The sequence below is a fragment of the Phoenix dactylifera genome, chromosome 18 (assembly GCF_051530095.1).
Source record: "Phoenix dactylifera cultivar Ajwa chromosome 18, Ajwa_hap1_PhDact_Kaust_v1.1, whole genome shotgun sequence".
Lineage (NCBI taxonomy): Eukaryota > Viridiplantae > Streptophyta > Magnoliopsida > Arecales > Arecaceae > Phoenix > Phoenix dactylifera.
In genome coordinates, this window is record NC_143207.1 from 2,885,174 (window position 1) to 2,911,072 (window position 25,899).

General features: G+C 38.3%; 1 protein-coding gene across 10 annotated transcripts in view; it reads right to left on the reverse strand.

Moving 5' to 3' along the window:
* The window catches only part of LOC103719076 (RNA helicase family protein), a 65,858-nt gene extending 44,622 nt beyond the window's left edge, over positions 1–21,236 (reverse strand). For 2 of the 10 annotated variants that reach the window (XM_008808147.5, XM_026809251.4), the window contains exons 1-8: positions 20,830–21,197; positions 19,367–19,459; positions 19,158–19,286; positions 16,523–16,740; positions 8,436–8,488; positions 7,780–7,896; positions 2,549–2,640; positions 489–575 (exon numbers count right to left, since the gene is read on the reverse strand). In XM_008808147.5, the coding sequence (XP_008806369.3) occupies positions 489–575; positions 2,549–2,640; positions 7,780–7,896; positions 8,436–8,488; positions 16,523–16,740; positions 19,158–19,286; positions 19,367–19,459; positions 20,830–21,029 (989 nt within the window). In that variant the 5' untranslated portion in view covers positions 21,030–21,197. Of the gene's footprint in view, positions 1–488; positions 576–2,548; positions 2,641–7,779; positions 7,897–8,435; positions 8,489–16,522; positions 16,741–17,724; positions 17,823–19,157; positions 19,287–19,366; positions 19,460–20,829 lie in introns of all 10 variants that reach the window. The other 8 variants (XM_088714163.2, XM_008808148.5, XM_088714161.2 and 5 more) reach the window with 8 other exon arrangements.
* Between the last annotated feature and the right edge of the window lie 4,663 nt (positions 21,237–25,899).

Below are 25,899 nucleotides of genomic sequence, written 5' to 3' on the forward strand. Positions count from 1 at the left end.
GCCTTGTTATACATAATATTATGTGGACAAAATAGATAGCCCTTCCAATTTATTCCTTCCCTAATTGCTTTCTCTCGTTCCCTTCCTCTATCTCCCTATCATCCATTTTTATTCTCTTCCACAGCAAAGGCCTGCATGACCAAAAAACAAAAGAAGAGCCCTTTACGGAAGCATTAGTTTATTCTCAATACAAATGCCCTTAAAACTTGATCCTGACATCCATTACATTTAAAATGACTAGGAATTGATTTTTGATGACCAGCTATTGCATTACAGGTGGTCTGTAGTACTTGCAGTTAATAGTCAAGGAAGGACCCACTACATGTCACTTAATTATTTTTTTTATGCAAGTTGCAAGCACACCGGTGCAACATTAGCAATTTTATTTATTATTAAATCATTGTAAACAAGCGAAACACATATACAAAGGAATAAACAAGTAGTCTAGCAAGTACTAATTTATAATTTATAAGGTATATATTATATACCTGCTAATTTGCACAATATCAAGAGAATACATTCCAGTTGATGGGTTGTACTGACGTTGTTTCACATAACCACAATCGATAACATATCTAGCATGAGCATAGAAAGAATGAGATTAAGAAAAATAAAGCAGTAAATGAATACAAAAAGTAGATAAAATGATAGATCCAACAAGAAATAAAGGTGATGACAAGGTTCGCAATCTCGATACCTTATCCCATATCGATAACATCTTGGCACAGTGTCAGTATGCCTAGTATAGGGATCAATTCGGCGTACCAACACTTGGTACACTCCCTGTACCACGTACTGATTTAGTTATGGTACAGTATGGTATGCACCAATACAGAGTAGTACGGCATACCATGGGTGTCAAGTTACGTAATAGTGGTCCATAGATAACATTGATTTTTAAGAGCACCACTGAGTTTGGAAGCCCCAAATTTATGGCGAATTATTTAACTTTTTGTCTTTTTGATTCATTATTTCCAATCAAAGACACCATCATCTACCAATTCAAGCATCTTCAAATCCGTTTGTAACTACAATCGCCCAGAGTTCCTAAGTCTTCCCATGGTATGCCACTAAAATGAATCCCTATAATCAGTCCTATGCGGATAATCATTTCACATTATCATATAATACATTTTAGTACATTACTAGTCACAATTTAAGCTCATGGAACCAAATAGCAACCCTCTGAAATTCTCCTAGACTTTTAAAGCCTAGATAATGGAGGATAACAAGGTTCAATGTAGAAAGCTATCATGCTAAAATCTAAAAGATAAGCTAAGACCAAAGGAAAAATGAAATTAAATATTGTATGTAAATACCTTTCAGAATAACCTTGGATGTACATGCGATTTCTTTTATTCTTTGATGGATTGCGTTCTTGATCAGATATAACATTTTCTTTTATTTTTGGAACATTTGTCAGCAGTTTTTGTAGCAAGGTTTAACTGGGTGGCCCACTTTATAATGAATTAATATGTGAGTTACAAATGGCCTCTGTTGTCAATATCTTGTGATACCAGGAAAGATAGTACGATCTAGATGTCCTGAATTGGGATATGCTAAAAGCATAAGATCTGTATCAACATTATGGATAGTAAGATCTAATTAGATCATGTTATTTACATGTTAACCATGTAGAAAGTCCAATTTATATTACAAGAAATACCATTAAATTATATATAATTGACAAAGTAAAGTTTATTTGGATAGGTTTCTCTTTCTCTAGAATAATTTATATTTCTTTCTAGCAGAAAGTAGGCATGCTTTGAACTTTTAAGCATAAATCTTGATCCCAATAAACATTTTAGCTTCTTAAATCACATAAAAATGAAGATGAAAACTAAAATGTCCTAAGCGTGCACATATTTTACAATATAAGCAAGCAAAAAGAAATTAACAGCAATCATACAGAAAGAATGTGTTGGTTTATATCTCTTATGCAGTATCATAAATTCCCTGAGCAATATCACCTTCAATTCTCCATCAAAAATAGTAACACTTGCTAAAAGCTTAAAGTTTTATTGAACAATTATGTCATTTGTTTTATCTTCATCAATTAAAAGGAGGCCTAGTGCATGAGGCTCCTACCACTGTGGGATTTGAGAAGGGTCAGATGTACGCAATCTTAATTCCACTTTTGGAGAGGTTGTTTCCATGTTTCGTACCCGTGACACTCAAGTCAAGGCTCACCCTCTAAATCAATTAATAATCCCAAATATAGATATTGATAGCACAACCAACATTCACGGCACCGCTGCATGCTGCTCCTACTGGACATACTATACTATACCTAGTATTGAAGTAATACACAATCATACCGAATCGGTTCCTATACCGAGCGTGCCAATATTGTACCAAGATGGTACCAGTATGGGGATCGGTATCGAGATCATGAAGCTTGGCATAATCATACTAGAAAAGGAAAAAAATCCAAGCAGTTGGCACAAGCTATCAACCATAAATTAATTTTAAAATTAAAGAGGCAAAGATAAACATGGAATGAAATGAAATCTAAACCAAGAACAACTGCAAAGCCTAGTTTCCTTACACAACACCATCAACAGTCAAAGAAGTTTCAGCTATATTCGTCGCAACAATAAAGCGCCTACAATTTGGTGGTGCAGGACTGAATACACGTACCTATTTTGAAAAGAAAACAAAAATTCAAAGTATCAGCATAATATTCTATATGATAATTCCTCAGCCTAAATAAAAAATCATGATGCACCAAGCTTGATAACTTGAAAAAAAAACAAAATTTATAATTAATTATTGGTTTAACTTCATATGATTATAATCATGTATGTGCTACAGTAATGACAGTACATATTTAATGAAAAGGAAAGTAGGGAAGATTAAGAATCTAATGCATAGAGTAAATTGAACAATCAACAAGGAAAAGAATAGGTCCCGCTGAACTCAGTGTCATTCTTAAGCTAAAAGCAGTAATAAAGATAGCAATCAAACAACTGTTTTACTAATACAGCTTGCAGAAACTGCAAATCATGTCCAGAAAAGATGGATGTCACTGGAAAACTAGTCTTCATTCCACAGGAATAGCCCAAGATCTATTTCTTCTTAGACACTGAAGAAAAGTAAGACATGTTTAGAGTACCCACCATATTCTTCTAGGTTGATTGTACAAGTAATTAAGCTTATACTATTGCAACATCATTTTGCGCCATATACCTGTGGTATACACATTGTTAGCTTGACTGATGCAAGAACATTCAAGCGCAGGTTTTGGGAGTTGTAGTCTATAATTTTAGGGGTCATTCAAAGGTCTATGCATTTATCTTAGCTAGTAACAAAGAGTTCCAAGTCCCACATACAGAAGCAATCATCAATTGAAACAAGTAATCCCATTTAAATAAGATTAGTTTGACTTAAGGTGCAGAGTTGAAGCAACCATGCAAAAAGCTTCTGAATTGAATGTAATAATTGCCGGAAAATATGCATGAATGTGAACTAAAAGCTGCTTATTTTTAAGTTTAGATACATAATTCATGATCAGGAATCTTAAGAGGGCCTCTAAACACCTGGAGAATGGAGAGCTACCACTCTTATCACCTTGATGACCCATCAGCATCTTGACAGGATACATCAACCATACAGAACATGGATATCCAGTGCAATTCTCTTTTTCAGAAATGACTTTGTAGCAAAAAAAAAAGTTAGAATAGTAGGAATTCCATTATTTTAACGGTATAAGAGTTCTTTTTCTTCATATTAAGGTCCTAGTAAAAGGTTTGCGAGGCTTTAAGTTTTGGCAGGAATTAATTGCATTCACCAAGATCCAACAAGAATTTGACCATTGATTTTGGGGGTTTAATCAGTTTTGGTTGCTTTTGCAATTTGCAGAAACTGAAATTGATTTATGCAAGCCTTATATGACTCATTTTGGATCCATTCTTATTTCCCTTCTCCATATTGACAAAATGTAAGCTTATATTGGTAGTAGATTGTGAGACTGAACAATGATTTTGTAGGTCGTAAATAAAGTTTCTCAGAGAATTAAGAGAGTTTTTTTTATTTTATTTCCCTAAATTTAGTAGTCAAATAAGTCTTGCATATGTTTATTGGATTCTAAATTCAGGAAACCCTTTTTATAAACTAATTAAGGAAAAAAATTAGGTTATGGATTTCTTTCATGAAATATTCTGAGAACTCGTGAGGTACATATATAGCAACATTTAGACTGTATGATCTTGTTACTTGTCAAAAAAAAATAAATAAATAACAGTATTGTAAAAAATCAATAAAATACTTCACAACTTTTTGTCTCAATGAAAAATTAAATAATTAGAGATATCTTATATCTCAACATGAAACATCTTCAATACTAGTCCCAGACCTGAACGGAAAAGGTAGGAGGGTTGACATTAGATGGACAGTTCGTGGTAAAAGGCATGCAGTTTTTCTCTGATATCTGGTTATAAGAAATGGCCAAACAAGCCATAGGGTACAGTCTTGGGCCTCCTCTCTGCCTCAGCCTCATTTGGCCAAGCAGCTGTGTGAGGCAGGCCTATTGACCAACTTTCTAGTCCAAAGACACAAAACCAAAGAACTACATACCCAAGTTACATCTGAAGCCCACCCAATGTAATATAGTACACCATTAATATAAAAAAGACAACACAATCAAAAAGTTCATCATGAGGGGACGCCAACATCCTGCACCATCCAACACCACCTCTCCTACATCCCCATCATCCAACAATGCCTGAGGGGTTCAGAAAATCCTGCATAATCGGCACTAACCACAAGATATCCATACAAATTGCCCAAAACACAGTCCATCTTGGGGAAGACCTAATGGTTATGTATGATTAGGGTTATATATCAACCATGGGTTGCAGTATCATGTGACAATGGTGCACCAGCCTGGCATTAGCAAAACACGTGTTATACCATGTCGGACTATGCCAATCTTGGCATGCATTAGTATGATAGCATGCAAAATACTAACATGCAGCAGGCACCATGCCAATGTTGCTTGATGGTACAGCACTAAAACAATATGTACGTCCTCATGCAATGTCATGCCAATTAGAATGTAAATCATGATTTCAACATGAATACTTATATTAATGAATTATAACATTCAATTGACTAATGGCAAAAAATATATATATAGTCAATGCTTTGCTTGCACATTACTTTCATAAGTCATATTTGCAGTATCATGTGCCAATGGTGCACCAGCCTGGCATTAGCAAAACACGTGTTATACCATGTCAGACTATGCCAATCTTGGCATGCATTAGTATGATAGCACGCAAAATACTAACATGCAGCAGGCACCATAACAATGTTGCTTGACGGTACAGCACTAAAACAATATGTACGTCCTCATGCAATGTCATGCCAATTAGAATGTAAATCATGATTTCAACATGAATACTTATTAATGAATTATAACATTCAATTGACTAATGGCAAAAAAAAAATATAGTCACTGCTTTGTTTGCACATTACTTTCATAAGCCATATTTGACTTGACACCTTAGCACCCAGACATGGTACTAAGATACCTCAACTATTATATGAGTTTGCTTGTCACCATAAAACATATTTTATTACACACTAGTGTCTAATATTTCTTTTAACTTATTATTACTTTTACAGTTTTCCGAATTCATGCAATTTCAATCTCCATTTTATTTTAAACAACTATGACTATTTGTATGTTTAAAACTAATAGGGTGGATGGTCTTCATCTCTCCTATGCTTATGCATTTCATCTCCACCAACTACATGGATCAATTAGCAGAACAATATGTGTGTACACACATATATGTACATATACATATACATATATAATATTTATACAACATGCATATAATGCATATAGATAGCTCCAAATTACAGAATATTGTCCTATAGATTGTGTCTTCCAACATTTTGGATAAAAACATCCTTGATTTTAAAAAGTTTCCTCTTCTCCGAAACAAGAAAAAAAAGCAATCAAATATCACAATGTATTAGGAAAGAACATGCAATAAAATATCTCAATATATTAGAAAAGATGATATAATTATTATCAAAATACGTTAGGAAAAAGATGCAATCAAATATCAAAATTAGAAACTATTTCTGATTATTTTAATTTTTATTTCATATGCAATTTATTTTTAAATTTTTGACATTCCATTTGCATATAATATAAATCCATCATAACTTCCATAAGTAAAAGAATTAGAAATAATGGCACAATGATCTATAGTCATGTTATTTATATTATTTTTCCAACAGGTGAACCATGCATGCATGTTTGCTTGTGTGTTTGTGTACGTACATATGTGCGTATATGTAAAACAAACTTCTTCGGTGGCCAACCGACTCCACAACTTTCCTTCTCTAAAAAATTTTTGAAAAATTCTCAAATCAATCTATTTGAGAAAACAGTGCCTCTGGGGCATCTTCTTTTGGATTCAAGAGAGTAGAGGAACCCCATTATGTAAGGTTAGTATAGTTTGTTAGTACTAATGATTGCCGAACCAACCCAACTGGAATGTTTGGCCCATATCAAACCGAACCAATGCCAAGTTGAAATGGTCCACAGGGTGCATTCAGTTCAAATAACTCTCCCCTGGTCCCCCTCCTCCCCCACAATTTGATGCTTTGAGAGCCTTCAAGGCTCTATCCTTTGCTCTCTCTCTCACGAGAAAGCTCCAGCAGAGCCAAGATCCACACAAGGGCTTCCACCCCCTTTTCCCTCTTCTCCACCCTCCATGTACCTATCTAATGCCCAGATCCATGCTCGTGAGCATTGAATCGTATGAATCCAAATCAACCCGATGGGATCCAAATCATTCTCTCTTTCCCTTTCTTTTCTTCATCCTAGATCAATGTATGCACGCATTCTAGAACAATCTTAGGATTCGAAGGTCTTCGGAGAATAACGAGAGATCCAGGAGCCGACTAGGATTTAGGGTTTCAAATCAATCTCTCTTCCTCTTCCATGTTCAAAGCCATCCATCAACCACGACGACGACGACAAGTGAGTCTCTCTATCTCTCCCTCTCTCCCGATTGCCCTCCCTCTCTAGAATGATCTCTCTCTCCCTCTCCCCCTCTTCTCGTCTCTCTTTCTCCCCTTCTTCTCTCCGACCCCCGATTTCATAGGGTTAAGGTTAAGGTTAGGGTTAGGGCTTTCTATCCCTCTCCCTCCCTTCCTCTCTCTCCCTCCTCCCTCTTTCTCCCCTTCTTCTCTCCGACCCCCAATTTCATAGTGCTATGCTTAGGGTTAGGGTTAGTGTTTTCTCACCTCCTCCCTCCCTCCCTCCCTCTCCTCCATCCTGCCTCCCTATTTTGGTATGTCTCAAAATGGCACCGTACGAACTCTTACCGTACCGAACTAATTACCGGCCGGTATAAGCTCCAATACTAGTTCAACGAACCTTGGTTAGTACTAATATGATCAAACATGATCTAGCATTTTTTTCATAAATGCGGTATAAAATACCTTTCAGTAAATAATTCAAACATAGAAACAAAATATTATGAATCATAATTTTATAGGAATTCGAAGCACTTAACATGAACAATTGCCATTAAAAGGGGAAAAAATGAGTACAGTAAACAAACAAATGAATATGATATCTTATAAAGATTATATATAGGAGATTAGAATCAACTTCCTAAGCTATTCAATGAAGGATCATGCAATATGATGGAAATGCATCGAGCATCATATAATGAATAAATTGATATTAGCAAACAAGAATTCCTACTCAGGACATCCAAAAAATCAGAACATAAAGGGAAGACGGATTGCCTGCATTTCGGGTGGCAATGAACCATGAAGTGGGAGGACAATAGCATCCATACAAGAACCTTCCTCAAGGTTTTGAATTCTTTCCTCCAATTTTGACACCATTTTGTCAATGTCATCCTAACAACAATCACAGTTTAAGAAGTTTGTAAGGATTTAATCTTACTTTAAACAACAGAGCAAGCAAATAGAAAAGTAAAAAACTAGAACAGTCAAATCCTATTTAGAACAGTGAAATCCTGTTGTCCTATGGTACAACCACCCAGAAACACATGATGTCAGAGAAGTCCGCAATCTCGATACTAAGTACCGTATCAATAAGGTACGGTATGGTATATCTCTATGCTGAAATAGCTCTCTAACCATTTTTTTTAATTTTCATCTCGGTACGCCTCGATACGCACCTCAGTATGCCTCGGTACAGGACAATACGCCTTAGTACGGGCAATACGGGGCTTGCACCGACTTAAGGTGTGTTTCGTATCGATTTTCTTTCAGTGCGGTACAATATGCCCCATACCAGGCAGTATAGAGTAGTATGGCAGACCTTGACGTCAAATATCATACCAAGGAAACTAGGAAGTTTAAACTTTGAGATAGTGTCAACAAACCCAGCCAATATATACAGAAATATGCATCTCCTCGAGCAAATAGCTCACCTGTCCTGTCATGAATATTAAGACATCCCCAGGCGGTTCACGGACGTGTATATCTGTTAAGGCCAATATGAATGGTAAATGCAATAGGTAGAACCAACAAGATTTTCAAATATGGAACTGTGATTCAAAAGTTCCCAATTGACCACATTGAAAGTTGAACTATGATAAAACTAGAGCCTTCTAACCGCACCATTGTTTTATAGATTATGCCATATGAAAAAGGCAAAGTTGCACCATGAAGATATGTAATTTGGACAGAAAAAATTAAACAATAATAAAAGCAATAGCATATCAGGAAATCAACATATAATAGCAGATAAAGCTACTTGTATTTAAGGACCTTGACTTTAAACAACAAGCCTCAAATTGATTTCAGGGCAAATCCACAAAATGCCAAGCCATCAAAATAACTTTCCCTAGCAACCAGATTCAGTCTGCAGGTGGATCTTTAAATACAAAATAATGAATAAAATGAAAATTAGAACGAAAAAGGGGCAAAAGTGAGAATAAAAGACACAGAAACTCAGCAAGTTCAAAGAAATATATGCTGCTACTCCAGTTTTTTTAATACCATTCCAGCATAAGTGGGGGAAAGGAGAATCTCCCTGACGTACATAAATGAAATGTTTTCTTATGTAAACTATGAAATGTTGATTCTCACTAGACCATGAAAAATGAATGAAGTTTTGTATTTAAAGAATGTGGCAAAACTTCCATAATGAAGCATTCATTATGGACTGGAATAGAAGCTATACGAACAGTACCCTGATTGTCACAATAAAAAAAAAGAGATTTTCTCCTCTCCATGCCAAATTATTTCAATAAATTAATCACAAAAACTATCTTACGAGAAGTACAAACCATGGATCTTGCTATAAGATTTTTTCTTATATTCCTAGCCAGAAAGACAACTCAGACATGCTACATGAAGTACAATTTCAGGCTCATGCAGCAGTAATGCTTCGCAGCAACCTGCCCCCCCCCCCCCCCCCAACCCTCCTCTCCTGTATTTTCCATCATGCAGTCCAAGGTACTTAAGAAGTTGCTAGAACTGCATCAACTAAGAAAAGCATCTTCGTTTTTAGAAATAACATACCTCATTTTTACAACCATCTGACAAGCATGATACTTTTTGGACACAGTAACATCATGTAAAACATCAAGTCGATCAAAAATTTTCTGAAGGGTTAATTTGGTCATTCGATCATGCGAGGTGGTTTAGGTTAGGAACAAAAATGGAGATACAAGCTGTTGTGGTAGCAAATGAACTTAATGACATGGCATGACTGGATTGGTCACGGTTCAAAACTGATGTGGCGTCTATGTGGTCGAGCTAACCCTGCCTTGGTCAAACCTGAAAGACGAGCAGGCTAGGAGCAGCCAACCTTCGGAGCTAAAGTTCTCTTAGCTCAGCCTGACAACTAGTTAGCCCGGTAGTCAACCCGAGCCAAGCAGAACCTCTTCGCAGTGGAGTTGGCTCAGCCTCTGCAGTGCGCCGGTCCAAGCAATTCTGTCTTATGCCAGGCGGTTACAGCACATCCTTAGGTTGTTAGGCCTGCCAGTAGATTGTTACAGCACGACTCCGAGCTTGTTAAGATGCGATTTGTAGAAGATTTGCGATCCCAACTACAAATCAACCTAGAAACCCTCCATGAGGGGTAATCCCTCAATAACCAGAAAAACCCTAGCTGAGCGACTCTCTCTCTCTCTCTGATTCCTTCTTCTTCCCCGTCTCCCACCAAAGAACCTCTATGACTTAAGCAACAGAGAGCCCAGGCCCTGAAAGGATAGGCCAAAGTTGGAGATGATCTGGAGATGATGAACAAGCCTCCCTTTACCAAAGAGATCACGGAGGAGCTCCTGCTGAAGAAATTCAACATGCCATAGTTCGAGTGCCATAATGATATCATAGATACGATGGACCATCTCGAAAGTTTCAAAGAGCTCATATTACTCCAAGGAGCCAATGATACCGTGATGCATCGAGTTTTTCCGGCCACTCTCAAGAAGGTCGCTCGGCTCTGGTACTCGAGCCTTCGACCAAGCTCAATTGGCTCCTTCAACTAGCTCGGCCGCCAATTCGTCAGCCACTTCATTAGCAACAAAAGGCAAAGGAAGACCTCCACTAGCCTATTTGCCATCAAGCAGAAGAGAGATGAATTGCTTCGAAGCTTTATCAGCCGGTTCAACACTGAAGCGTTAGAGGTGCGCTAGATGGACCACTCCATCACTGTAGCCACAACAATGAACAGGCTAAGAAGCTAGCGCTTCAGCTTTTCGCTATAGAAAAGGCCATCCGAAAATCTAGTCGAGCTTCTGTCCTAGGTCGATAAGCACATCAACGTCGAGAAGGCCATAGTGGAGCTGCAGAAAGAAGGATGAGCCAAGGAGAAAGCATAGCCGAGAAGAAAGAATCATCATGCGACCTCGAAGTTCACCTCAAAAGTTTGAGAGGTACGCCCCTCTCAATGCTCTGAGAACACAAATCCTGATGGAGATCCAGGACAATGGCTACATGTACTAGCCTCGAAAGATGAGAACTCCCGCAAAAAAGAGAAACACGTGCAAGTACTGCCAGTTCCACAAAGATCATAGGCACGATACTAAGGAGTGCCAACAGCTGAAAAAGTATATCGAGACCCTCATCCAATGAAGGAACCCTGGCCAATATGTGGACAATGGAGGAACACCGGCCGAGACAGGCGAATCCCTGAAAGGCCAGACAAGGATCGACCACTTGCCGGGGTAATTGCCACTAGCTCTAAAGAGCTCATCACCAAAAATCCAGCCCTTCAACTTACGATCAAACCATCTGAGCTGAAGAACCAGCTATCTGAAAGGATGAAGCTGTAGAGTGAGAAGTACTCATACCAACAGCTGAGCTCAAGAAGCTCGAAAGGGAACTCTTACCCCAGACATGAAAATCCTGACATCCTCAAGGCGTATGATCAGTGAGCATCACAGCACTAGATTTTATATCTTTTATTACTAATCATCAATGAAATTATGTTTCACCTTCTCTCTAAAGATCCAAAGAGCCAAAATGCTATATGTTGTGCATATTTTGCAAGAACTACTGACCTAGAAGGCAAAGATACCTCCGTTCGAAAAAGTCCCAACTTATTATATGCTCGAATGGGAGGAGGCACATCCGGCCTAATCATCCGGATATTAGTTCTCTAGAAGAACCCAAGCAATCAAAGGACAAACGTCCAACCTCAAAGGGACCGTAGTCCACCTCGACAAGATAATGCTAAGAACCAAGGGTAAAGACCTGTTGGCAAGAAATGCTGAACCGGGCCATACCGGCCGGTTCAACCCATACCGAACCGATACCGGCTCTGACCGGTCCGATTTAGCATTAAAAATCGGTACCGGCCCATATCGGCCCGTACCGGTCAATACCGACCCAAACCGGCCAACCGTACATGCCCGTATAGGTTCTAAATTTCTTTTGAGCTTTTAGATACATGAACCAAGCCGAACCAGTGGTACCGATCCAAACCAGTACCGGCGCCAACCGATACGCCTACCGATATCGGTTCGACGATCCTTGCCTGTTGGCCCACTAGAAAATGCTCGTTAACCCATCAAAAAGGCTCATTTGCCCAACAAAAAGGCCTGTTGAACCACCAAAAAGGTCCGATAGCCCTCGAGGATCGATGATTCTGGTCTCAACCTTGGATAGGTACAATAGAGCAAGGCCTAATAACCCCCGAGGATCGACAGCTCCGATCTCGACCTCGGACAAGTACAATAGAGCAAGGCACAATGGCCCTCGAAGATCAAAGTTTATCAACTCGGCCTCCGATAGGTACTCTATATATTATTCTCAAAGCCCGAAGGCCTATGCAGGACTATGGTCTGCTACTCAACCTCTATTCATCTACATGACGATCTCAAGTACTTCAAGCTTGTTCAGGCAATATGGCTTTATTCGGCTTAGTTCTATAAGATTCTGGCTCAAACTCGTTTCATCTTTATGGAATCATTGCTTTTTTGTGGAAGATCTCGATTGCCTCTATGGTATTTTGATAATGGCTTTATCTTACCTCAGCTGACCACTTCAGATAATCTATTCTTATCTTAGCTCATTCTCATATGGACTATGATTATGGCATTATGTCTTCATTTTATCTTATTCTTGAGAGTCTGTTGATTTTATCTCAGCCCACCTTCAAGAGCGTTATGATCTTATCTCAGTCTACTTCTTAAGGCTTTATGATTATGGGTTTTCTTCTCATTTGGTTGTGCTCGGCCGACCTCATGTACTTAAGCTCACTTTTGACCATGCTAGCCTAGTTCATCCGACCCTAGCATCCAATCTTAGCATCTATAAGATGACCTCAAACTTTCGAGATGAGAAATCAAACATTCAGATAAAATACGAGGTACACACAAAAAATGATACTATTTCATTAATATTTACATGTGATAATAAACCAGGTCAAACACTAGACAACATTTCATTGCAAAAAAAAAAGTTAGAACTGGTCGAGCTCTAGTTCTACAAGCTCAACGACTCCGGCAGGGTCACTCGGCTTAGAAAGCCACCCTCCACCTCGTCCTATGCCTCCGCGGTGGCACTAAAAATCGGTTGTGTGCAGTACCACCTCAAGCTCTGCCTCCTAATGCTTGAAAGCCGAGAGGCTTTCATCCACCAGAGTCATGATGTCAGCGCCATGCAAAAGGAGAAAGCTTAGCACCGAAGTTGAACCCTTGAAATTAAATTAGAGGAGAATTGCTCTTTAGTTACTTGGGCCACACACAAACTTGATGGTCCTCGGAGGAGAAGCAAACTAGGCTATCTTCCCCCAAGACTGCGCTCCCATTCAAGAAGCCTCGGCCAGATCCATGGAAATATAGCTCTCAAAGGACAAATTGCCCTCACCAAGATTTTGAGATTCTCCAAGGTAAAGATGATAGGCAACATGCAGTCTTAAAATAGAGCCTTGAACGGCTCAGATCAGCTCAACTAATCAACTTCCGCAACCTATCAGCACGACACATGTTGAATTGGCATCCCCCAGACAATCAGCAGTGCCTTCAAGAATTGGAGCAAAGCAACTCATTCTTTGAAACATTCCCACTGGAAATTTAATATTCTCTTCAAGGCAGCATAAAGTCTGATGATGCAGTTACTTCACCCGAACCAAGACGGCTTGGACTTGGAAGTGGAGAGCAAGTGTTGTGGTGGCAAATGAACTTAATGACATGGTGCGACCAGATTAGTCCAATTCAAAACTGATGTGGCGTCCTACATGGCCAGGCCAACCCCACCTCAATCAAACCTAAAAGACGAGCAGACCAAAAGCAACCGACGTCCAGAGCTGAAGTTCTCTCAGCTCGACAACTAGTTAGCCTGGTAGTCAACCTGAGCCGAGAAGAACCTCTTCGTAGTGGAGTCAACTCGGCCTCTGCACTGAGAGCACGCATGGTCCCAGAAATTCCGTCACATGCCAGACAGTTACAGCATGTCCCTGGGTTGTTACGCCACACCAATATGTTGTAACAGCACAACTCCGAGTTTGTTAGGATACGATTTGCAGAAGATTCGAGATCCCAGCTATAAATCAACCTAAAGACCCTTTATGAGAGGTAATCCATCAAAAACCAGAAAAACCTTAGTTGAACAACACTCTGTCCCTGTAATTCCTTCTTCCCTATCTCCCACAAAGAACCTCTCTAACTTAAGCATCGGAGGGCCCAGCCAGAGTCAATCCAGCAAGCTCTCTAATCTTGTTTGGTATCTTGCAGATCCACGAAAGCAGCCCACATCATCGATCTAGGATCGGCAGTAACACAAGCATATCTCATTAGGACATAAGTGCAAGAAGATATAAATGCTTGTAGAAGCTGAGGTCACAAACTAGTGAGAATACCAAGAAAGAAAAATACACTGTGAAATAACAAAACACTTGTACTTACCATTATCCCAACCAAAAAAAAAAGGATCCCATGTATGTGTGGATGTAACATCCAAGTAAGAATCATTCTGTCAAGAATCATATGTTGTTTAGTGTCATTTCAAACAAAAAGTTTGGAAACAAAGATAGTGAAAATTTTCTTACCAAACCGGTGGGTATTAGTAAATGTTTCGGTATTTAACAAAATTTATGAGCATTTGAGATTTGAGCAAGTCCTTAGCTTTTGTTTTTGGGTGCAATGTCCTTATCATTTAAAAGTACCTATTTTCATCCAACCAAAAAATTTAGAATTTGTACTAAATCTGGAATACTGACCTTTTATTCTTAACAAATTTGAATTTTTAAGTATTTTTATGAAACTCAAATGGGGCATACTTCCCTTATGTACATGCAATATCTTATGTAACTTAAATAATATTCATGTAAATAAGTTGTCTTTAGTAGTTTCTCTTTTCTAGTTTGTTTGTCTATATGTTTTGTGGTATTTAGTCTGCTAAAGCTTTAGATATATTTGACTTAACCTAGGAAATCAACTAAGCAATTGACCTATCTAACTAACCTAATTGACCTAAGTAGGTAGGCTAACACATCTTGACTATAATAAATAGATGAGAAAAGGGTAAGCCAAGGAAAGGAAAAGAAGGGTAGATAGGCCAGACAAATGCATCCGCATGCTTGCAGACACCCACAGGGGAGGGGGAGGGGGAGGGGGAGGAGGAGGAGGGAAACCTGGACAAGGGTTTGATGTCCAACTATCTCTACCATGTGTCTTGTATTCAAGTTATGTTTGTGTTGTTAAATCTCATAGTCACTCTCAAGCCTGTGTGTTGTTTTGAAAATTTTGTTACCTACAGTCCTTTCAGAAATCTATAGTTTTATCTTTAAGAATCCGTTATCATGCATATTCAATTGAGATATATTGAACTGTTGTGTCTCTGAAACATTGATTTTAGAACTTCACTATAAAATGGTTTCACTAAACCTTCACTCAAATCTTTCTAATGATAATTTGGCTTGTGTTACATTAAGGTCATTTACTTTGAATAAAAGCTCAAATTTTTTTGACTATGAAAAGTTTACTTGCTAAACTATGTAGTTTTTTTTTTTTTGGTACACAACTATGTAGTTCACTTATTCTATTTTTTAGATTAATTAGTGAGGGATATAGTATATATTTACAAAGAAAGAGACTTGGTGTTCCATAATTGCTTTTGGATCTAGTGACTATTGAAATGACACCAAACAATAGCAGTTTGCATTTTGTTTGTATCTTTGGGGGTATAGTATTATGTAAAACAGACTATGTTTAAGTTTGTAAGTGCATTTCATTTAAAAGTCATGGATTATAATACATTTTTAGTTATGCTATGTTGGATTTAATGGTTTCTTTCCATATTAACACAAACTTTTGATCAGCTAAAACCGTTAACTCTTGGGATTCAAGTAAGTTCGAGAGCTGGGGCATGACAGGATCACACACCAAAATGTATAGGTTGGAAGAAGAAGCACCAAGAACATAAATAGTGCACAATCTCATGAAGAAGTCTGGAATATGAAGCTTTTAATGAGAGACTGTGTGCAGCATAGTTGTCATGAACTAAGTGATAATCAATCTTGATGTGCTTGGCTTTCTTAGAAAAGACCATATTGTTGGCAATTTAAATAGCAATATCTTTGTCGGAATAAAGAAAATAGCTAGAACAATGAAGACCATCTCATCACAAAGCATTTCTCAAAGCCAAACCACCTCACATGCAATATCTGTCACAGCATAGTACTTAACCTCAGCTATGGAACAGGAGATAGTCCATTTGGCCCTATAAGATAATAACAGAGGCATCAAACAACACCACAACCACTGAGCAACCAGCAATCTAATTAGGAAAGTCTTTCATAGAAACTGCATGCCGAGATAACAAACTAGGCAGCTAAGGGATTCAATTTTGGTTACTGATTCGGGTCTTTCTTTGCAAATCCACATACTTTAGGGATTCGTTCTTAGCTGAGAAAAATGTTTACCAAATAAATTCACAGGTTATACTAGGTGTTAGCACATTAGTACCAGAGCTTTTACCATCCTCCTTATCCAATAATCTACCAAAATCAGAAGGTTTGTATATTAAGGCAAACGATGTATTCAGATCAATAACGTAGTCATACCAAGAGCAGTTCTGAGAGAAGATTTGACATAGTTTGTGGTACGCTCGGTGCTGTACAACTTCTCCACAGGAAACAACGTTCCTGGGACATTCAATATAGAACAACCTGAAAAAAATCTTGATACCTTTACACCATCCAAGGTTGCCGAGGTGATAAGAACTTTTAAATTTGAAGAACGTGTCTTGACTAATCGTTTCATCAACCCCAGCAATATGTCACTGCCAAAGCATGGATGGTTAGAAATTGACCACCTCTCATGTAATAGAGACAGACAGGAACTCACTTAAGAAAAGAAACTATAAAATTCTAATTAAATTTACACAATATAAATAACTGATGATCAATGATAAGCAAAGAGTGTCTACATAATGATGTTTTGTTTGCAGAAAAACAAAAACAAAACTAGCCTTGCTTGGCTTTTTGCATGAGTCCACAAGTAAGAGTTCATATTGCAAAGTTCCACAAGTAAAAATCCACAAGTAAAACTGACCTTGCTTGGCATTTTGCATGAGTCCAGCATGAAATGAGAAGAAAAGAAAAAAGTACATATGCAACATAATAGGAGGCAAAGTCAAGTATCACTAAGGACAACATGAACATATATCATGACCAAAAACTAGAATGGAACTTGCAAATGAGTCAAACCAACATAGACCTGAACCATCTAGATAACCTCAAATTAGACATGGCAAGGACAGGATATGTGCATGCGATGAAAGGTTAAGGAGCAAAAAGACTGACAATAGAACCGATCCACTAAACTGAACTCTGTCAAACATGAATACTTTTTAAAGAACTAACAAATAAAATGGCCATAAAAATTCATATTATCATTATCAAGTTTCCATCGAGAATGGATTCCATGTGTATACGATAACTTAAAGTAGTCTGCTAAACTACATAACTGTGGCTTTTAGTAGAAAATTAATCACCTATGAGAGATGATGCACCCCGAGATCAATTTTGTACATGCTATGTGATGTTAAATGTAAAAGCAAAGTACAAAGCTGTCAATAGATAAGAGGCAAAAGGCATGATAACATATGCCCAAAAAGAAGATAAAAACATCTTAAGACCCTTGTATGGTCTTTAAGTATCTTGATTTGGTATAAATGATGAGAAGAGAGTTAAGAAGATGTCTTGGTCCCAGGTACAAAAGGAAAAATCAAAGTAACAGTCAATAAAATCAATTATATAAGTACCTTTAATTTGGTATCAATGAGGAGAGAACAGGACAAAGACAGGTGGAAATAGAATCAATTATATAAGTCAACTGAGCTCTTCTTTTTCCCATCATTACCTACAGCCAATATATATTAGTGAACATGCAGCTTAACACTGCAGTAAATGACTTTCAGTGACCACATTATCACTATTGGACTACTCAAGGAAAATTTTTGATGACCCAATTCATCATGACATTTGTAGTACTTTTAAGTTAATGCTGATCTGTTAAAATGTGACAGTTTTAAACTGATTTAAGTAAACTTTCAATAACCCATAATAATATGACACTTCAAGTACTCTTTTCAGTCATTAATAACCCATGCATCATGACTCTTAAATCACTAACAATGACCAATTAAATTTAAAAGAATGGCATACATATAACATCTCATGTGTATTATCGCCCCCAAAGAATGATATGATCACCTCTTATCACATTAGCACATTGTCACTACTACTTACAAACATAAGAAAATAGTAATGTTACAACCAAACAAATAATGCCCGCTTATAGAGCCAATCCTAAAGACATCATAGCAATTTTCCTTTAGTCAAGAAAAAAAGTCCTTTTGGCAATGCATATGCAAACACTGAATCTCTACAATCATGTTTGTTTAGCATTTTCCCCATTGCAGATATTGAGTTCTCTTTAAACAATAGGAACTAGTTAGGATACCGAGTTATCACAACATGACACTTGGACAACTCCTGATTACTCTTTAGTAAGTCATTATATCACCATTACTAGATTTAGCTTTCATGACTCTTTGTCATCTCGTGACACCATGACTTCTCATCACTCTTGAGAACTTTCAATGATCCATTTACATCATTAACTATCGGACCATTGGTAATGATTGCTTACATTTAGGAAGATGGCATATAATATATCATACAGATGGTTACATCCCAAAAGAGTGTCCTTGGCACATGACACACCATCACTATTAAACACTAATGAATGTAAATAAAATGCTGACACCTAAATATACAAGGACTCAATAAATAGTCAGCCTTAATGGTGTACAACTGACATACCACTTCAAGAGAATGCCCAGTGGGGGCATATAAGAGGTGCAGCTCCATTAGGTAAGTAATTTGTGTACGCATATAGTACATTATATTATACATATATGATAGGTATATGTAACATGCTGGAATAATTTCATCATCTATGTTCCATTCAAAGCTCAAGACAAACATCCATCAATTCTAGAATTTTCTGAAGGAAAAGGTGAAAAGTAAAATCCTTTTTACCAGTTTCAAAATAAAATTACTGACATTGAAAAATATTAAAGCTACAAAGTTGTATGGATATTGAAATGTCCTGATTAAATCAGAAAAAAACAAAAAGGCATTGTCATAAGACAGTAAAAGATAATTAAGGGACAAGTGTGATATGAAATACGTATTCAAACTACGTTCATGGGCTTCATCCAAAATAATGACTGAGTACTGCTCTAACTCCGGATTTGATAGACTCTCGCGAAGTAGACAACCGTCAGTCAAGTACCTGAGTGTTCCATAGCACAAAAGTCTATTCAAAATATGATCCTACATCCAGGATCAATGTTATGAAAAAATGAAGTTTCAAAAGGGCTAACAAAAATTTCTTACTTAATGCAAGTTCTATAAGAAGTTCGATCTTCGAAACGGATTGCATAACCAACTTCTTCACCAAGTTGAACACCAAGTTCAAGCGCAACCCTCCTATGAGCAAAGAAGAGGCAATGCTCAAGTATGTACCCCAATAATATGCCTCAATTCATAAAAATTCTTGATCGCAAACAAATATAGATCCCATTTTCTGGGACTAGTGGCATGGCGCAAGGAATGAAAAAAAGTAAATGACAGAGGCACCGTACAGCTTAATTAAACAATCATTAAAAGTAAGAAATTGTAAGCCATGTCATTTTTTTCCCTCTTCACCCTCATGTTCATATAAGCTTGTTCAAATGAAGTCACTACTTTCTAATTAGCCATATTTTATCTACTAAAGTGGTAAGAAAAGTGAAATGAAAAGACACATATATTGGTTACAAGTAATCTAATTTGTAAAAACAGGACATCCATGATGAACTTTACCAGAAGCATAGTGAGAAATTAAAGTGCTACGACTCTTCATGACTGTATTTGAATGCATAAGAACTTCATATAGCATACATCAGGCAAATAGATGAGGGAGATTATGATATTGTAAATCAGCGGTACCTCTAGGTTGTGTGGAGAAAGAAGGTTTGGACTAATGTCGGATTGGGTGGATGAAGAACATCAAATAATTGCATCAAATTTCCTCCATGTTGGTTGTTTTATCTCTAAAGGATATTTTACAAACCCCACCCCACCCCCCCTTCTCTTTCTGTGTGTTCACTACATATGATTGGCAAATGACATCCTATTGTCTTGCAAAGTTAACCTGCATAAGTTCGTAATAATTCAGCTATCTAATTAAGTGCTTTGAGTAGATGTCCACTTTGAGGGTTAACCATGGTAAGGTTCTTTCTTTATAGTAAATTATTAAGAAAGTTACTGCAAATAGTTGAAGAAGACATTTATCCATGTAAAGTAAGGAACTCTTATTCTAAGTATGTAAGTCTTTCCGCAACGTAAGACAAAGTCATGTTTTAGAATTAAAACCATGTTGAGGGTTGATAAAAAATAAAAGAAGACAACAGCCCGTTGCATTTCAGTTATATTTCAATGAAAGGACTACAGCAATTAAGGCTGTGAAGTCCAAAGTGTCAGTCTTTTTAAGAATTTCATCGATACATTTGTGGACTATAGCAGTGCACATTTTTAAATAATTCTTTGACAACTTCAAGTAGAGGGCTGAAAAGGCAGCACTCTCTTACAGTTTAGTTTAAAGAATCTATACAGGGTATCAAAAAAGATTCAATTTAAGTCTGGAATTATCATTATCAAAACAGAGAGAATAGACCGCATTGAGACTTGGAGGTCCAATCTCCGCCCTAGTATCTTCATCTTCCTCGTTGTAGTCTAGACCTCATTCAATAAAGATATCCCATAAAGCAGTCGAAAGACGCCAACTTTAGACTCAAAGAGAAAGGGAAGCCTCTTACCTAGCGACAGAGACCGCGGCAACCCTGCGAGGCTGGGTGATGGCGATCATCCCAGAACGGGTGTATCCTCTCCGGTGCAAGATCTGGGAGAGTTGAGTGCTCTTCCCCGAGCCCGTCTCCCCGATGATCACCACCACCGGGTTCTCGTCCACGGTCTCCACGATCTTCTCTTCGAATTCAAGAATCGGGAGCACCGCCATGGGTGAGGATAGATGGCTAGGAGGATCGAGCAGCTCGCGGTAGGGGAAGAGAAGAGAGGAAGAGGGAAAGAAGGGAATTAGGGGTTTTGGAGGGGAAGAAGCTTCGGAGGGTTTCTGGGATCCCTCGCTCCCTCTCCTCCCTCTCGAATGGCCGAAAACCGATGGAAATTGTGCGCGGGATAATAAAGGCTGCGTCCGTATCAGATGCTGCTCTCTTTTTTTTTCCTTTTTTTTAATAAATAATTCACACAAATCTAATACGAATATATTAAAAAATTAAAATATAATATATTTTAGAAAACTCGCGCTTTCAAACCCAAAAAGTATCACCAAAATGGTTAGCCACCCGGCCATTCATTCTGTAGCCTTATTAGCCTATCTTCAAACCTGCTTAGCTTAGTAGGCCACCCGTGATAGATTATAGCTCGAATGTTTTCGATCAATGGATGGCACTCATTCATACCGCTAATAATCTATTGGATCCAGCTCATAACCGTAGCCGAATTTTTTTCGAGCAATACCGCACTAGCCTAGGCCAGCCCAGTGATTTTTAAGAAAAAAATTTGCTTAGTGCAATTTACAGATAAAAGGTGATTTTGGGAGGGTGATTTGGAAAGGCAATTAGATTTTAAAAACTAACTGTCGCTATCTCTTCATCACATGACATAACACTTATGTAATAAGTAAGAAATCAATGACCAAGTATTTAGCTATTTTCCAGTCTTGTAATAAACGATATTAAACAATCATCCTTCTCAGCTTCCTACTGAAAATTGGATTACCACGTTGCCAAAAAATTGTTTGTGCATCAAATAAAACCATAACGAGCTATGCCAGCTTGAGTGGACCGAAATTAAAAAATTATTAGATAAAACAGTTTTACTAGACGATCCGATAACAGATCGCCGCATCATCCAATTTTGATTAAGAAAGTCCAGCAATCCTTTTTCTTTCTATAGCTAACCATGGTTATAGACGAACCTTTTTCCTTTCAAAATGTTCAACCAGACGCCAAATTTTGAATCACCGATCACCTGAAATATTTCAGGCGCCCCAAGGACTCCTTCATGCCTAGGAGACTTGGCTTCCTCCATTCCGATCCGCCTTTACGAATAAAATCCTCATCATCTGAAATATTTCACCCAAGCACCCAAGGACTCCGTCACGTTTTGGAGACTTGGCTTCCTCCCTTCCGGTCTGCCTTTATGGATAAAATCCTCGCTCATGGTCCTCTATATTTTTTTTATTTTTAATACATCGGCGCCTCACACTATACGGATGTGAGTGCAGCCAATAAAATTAAAAAAAAAATTGACAAAAAAAGTAAAAAACATCCACTTGATTTTTCCAGAGAAATCCATCAGAATGATGTGCCGCAAAGAAAGCCTTTGCCTCTCGATAAATATGGGTAGTCCGGAAGGAGTCACAACCTCTCGCAAGTCTCCAAATATCGTGGAGCAGAGAATATCTGTCTGCCATAGTATGCCGGCCTCGATCCACTCAATCATGGTAGCCGAGTCGCCCACCAGAAAAATGTAAGCCATACCTAAAGTGTGTCTCGCGTAAGAGATATCTTCCCACACCGCTATATCCTTTAAAAAAAAAAAAAAAAACCCCAACTATTTGTGGTGGAACAAAGCAAGGAGGCGAGTCCTCTTCTCGTCTTTTATGTCCTCAACGCTTTGGAAAAAAAGGGATAAGAGCCGAATGTCAAACTAATTAAAAGCTAATAAGAGAAAAAAAGAGAAATAAGAAGAGTCCCTTGCGATGCACAACAAATCCGGCAGATGGTCGATGGGATCTCCAAGACCAGATGACAATTTTTTTTTTTTACTTCTATCTCTTGTTCTTTTCTGTCTGATGTTTGTATGATATTGGCTTTGAGAGTCATATTAAAAGGGATGGTGAGAGCATGAGATCTTAGTCTCCAAATAGAAGAACATATATAATTTTATATGTTCATATTAAAATTTATAAAGGCCTGAGTTACGGTTCTTTTTCGGCCTTAAATTTTCCTCCGTAGATCTTGTAAAGGTTGATAGGCGTGATGTGCTATGTACTTCATTTTTAGTGAAACTAGTTAGGCCAATTAAAAAACTTACCCATCATGCCTCCTGTAGATCATTATTAGTGATACTAATTAGGCCAAAAAATATAATATCTAAAAAAATATTTTTGATATATCTGGTTGATAATAAAAAAATGGTACATTTCATAGTGGCAAATGTCTGATTAAGCATCTATTTTCTTAAGAAAATTATATGAAATACCAATTGTACCCTTATTAAAGGGAAAGATCTTATCCATTGATTTTAATGGATTAACAGTATTTTTGGGAAAAAAACTACAATTTCTAATTAGTGAGAAAGTAGCTTTTCCATATTCTCTAAAAAAAAATTTTCACGTGAAGCATGAAAATCTTATTCTCATAAAAATACTACTTTTCCATCTCTCTCATTTTAAAACTCCGACCAAACAAGAGACATATCTTTATTTTCTTGTTGACCATAATTTCATCCTTTCTTTTCCTGCAAACTAAATGAGTCCTAAAAGTTTTGCATATGATCAGGCTTAGCCTAGCCCATTTGTATTCTTACTACCACAAAACATCCCACTCATATGTTTGATTGTAAAATGAATGGACAAACTAAGGATGGGGGTTACGATGAATATGTTTTTGATGAGGATTTTTATCCTTCTAATTATTATAGTTGTATTCAAACAATGTAATTGTCCTCCTGAGTAAGAACCCATTGCTCTGTTTGGCTACACAAGTTATGTGTTTGTCTTTTATTCTGATTTCATTATCTGGCTGGATTATTGGTTATTTGTGTGTTTGTTTCCTGACCAATTTGGTGTGGTGTGGTGTAATAGTAACTTCAGTCCTTTTAATTTTATATTTTCTTGCGGGTTTTAAATTGGGAGAAAACAGTAGTCGCATGATACTTTGTTTTCTGATAGGCCCACTAGGCCTCAACGAGCTCGGAGACAAAATTCCCGCTACTTGGTAGCCATTGCCCGCGTCCCACACGCGTGGAACTAGAATCTTTAGAGGGCGACCCAAGTCAAGCAACAAATCCGTTCGTCGGCCATGCACGTAGTTCGAATGAAAGAAGTGGTTCTGCAATCGAGTTGGAAGCAGGAGGCAGTTCATCAACGTTTGTTTAGCTGTAGGCCTGAAGTTTCGCTTGTTTGTTATGCTTTATTAGTATAAATAATAACCCAGGGGTCTTGTTCTCAACCAAAGTAGAGCACTATAATAAAGCGAGTTTCTTTCCGGTTCGACTTTTCTTTTTTCTGGTTGGGATCTACCATCTGGTATCAGAGCCAGGTTATGTCGAACAAAGAGAGGATAGAGTATTTGGAAGCGGAGATGGGCGCTATGTGGGAGGGGTTACGTAGCTTGGAAACGCGAGTGGAAGGGCACTTCACTGAAGTCTTGGAGGCTATTTGCAACCTTCAGACCTCAATTCAGCTCCAACCACTGCCTGAGCCGCCAACTTCGCCTCCTCCGTCTCCACTGGAGGAAGGTCATGGGCGAATAGAGGATTACGTCGGGGGCCAACACCATCCGAGAATGGATTTTCTATGGTTCACCGGGGATGATCCGATCGTATAACTCGATCGAGCAAAGCAATACTTTGACAGTCAAGGCACCCCAGCTAACCAACGAGTATCCACAGCCTCGTTTTACTTGGGCGAGGAAACAAACTACTGGTGGCAATGGTTACGACGAGCATATAGAGATGAGGGAATGGTGATCACCTGGAGGGTGTTTGAGCGAGAGTTACTGGCTCAGTTTGGGCCCAACGAGTACGTAAATTTCAATGAGAAATTATTGTGTATTAAGTAGAAAGGGTCAGTGAGGGAATATCAACAAGAATTCGAAAAACTTGCCAACCGAGTCCGAGGCTTGCCACAAGAAGCCCTCATCGGCACATTCGTTGGAGGACTCAAGGAGGAGATAGCGAAAGAAGTGTGCATGAAGCAACCCCATTTTCTGCAGGAAGCAATCACGATTGCTCACATGAGGTAGGAAAGGTTGGAGCATAAGTGGAACGCCTCACGCAGCGTCGGGCCTCGTATTACCAATGCCCCAAGAGCCCCAACCATGCCAACAAATGTATCACGACTCCCTACTCCAACACCAATCTGATGCATCACATGGGAGGAAATGTAGCAGCATCGGAAGCGAGGACTTTGTTTCAAATGCAATGAGCGGTTCATCCTGGGGCACCTGTGCAAGACCCCTCAAGTCTACCTAATAGAAGCGGATTGAGTAGAAGAGATGGAAGGATCCAGCAGTGGCGAACTCGAGCACTACGGTGAAGACAAGCCCAAAGACAACGCGAACCCAGTGATCTCGCTACATGCACTATCAGGATGAAATGGGTCGAAAATAATGTAGATGACAGCTCACATCTAAGGACAACCACTGATAGTCCTTATTGATAGTGGGTCAACGGATAACTTTGTGAGTGATCGCGTTGCCAAGTTGCTTCAACTGCCTGTAGATGCCACGGTGAAATTGGGGTCCGAGTCGCGAATAGAGAAACCCTCCAATGCCAAGAACTATTTCGGTCTGTGGAGGTTGAGCTACAAGAAAAGAAGTTTCTGGTGACCTTTTATATGCTACCGTTAGTGGGGATGGATGCCATTCTTGGCATACAATGGCTAGAGATGCTTGGTCTGGTGCTTTGCGATTGGAAGTAGCCGATGATGAAGTTCTGGTGGAATGGCCAAGAGTGTGAGCTATTCGAGCAGCCAACACGACCTACCCAAGCTTTAGATCCATGTGAAATGCGGCGAGAGATAAAAGGGAGAATTTAATTATTTGTTGTATTTCTCAAAGACTTGGTCAAACACTAGC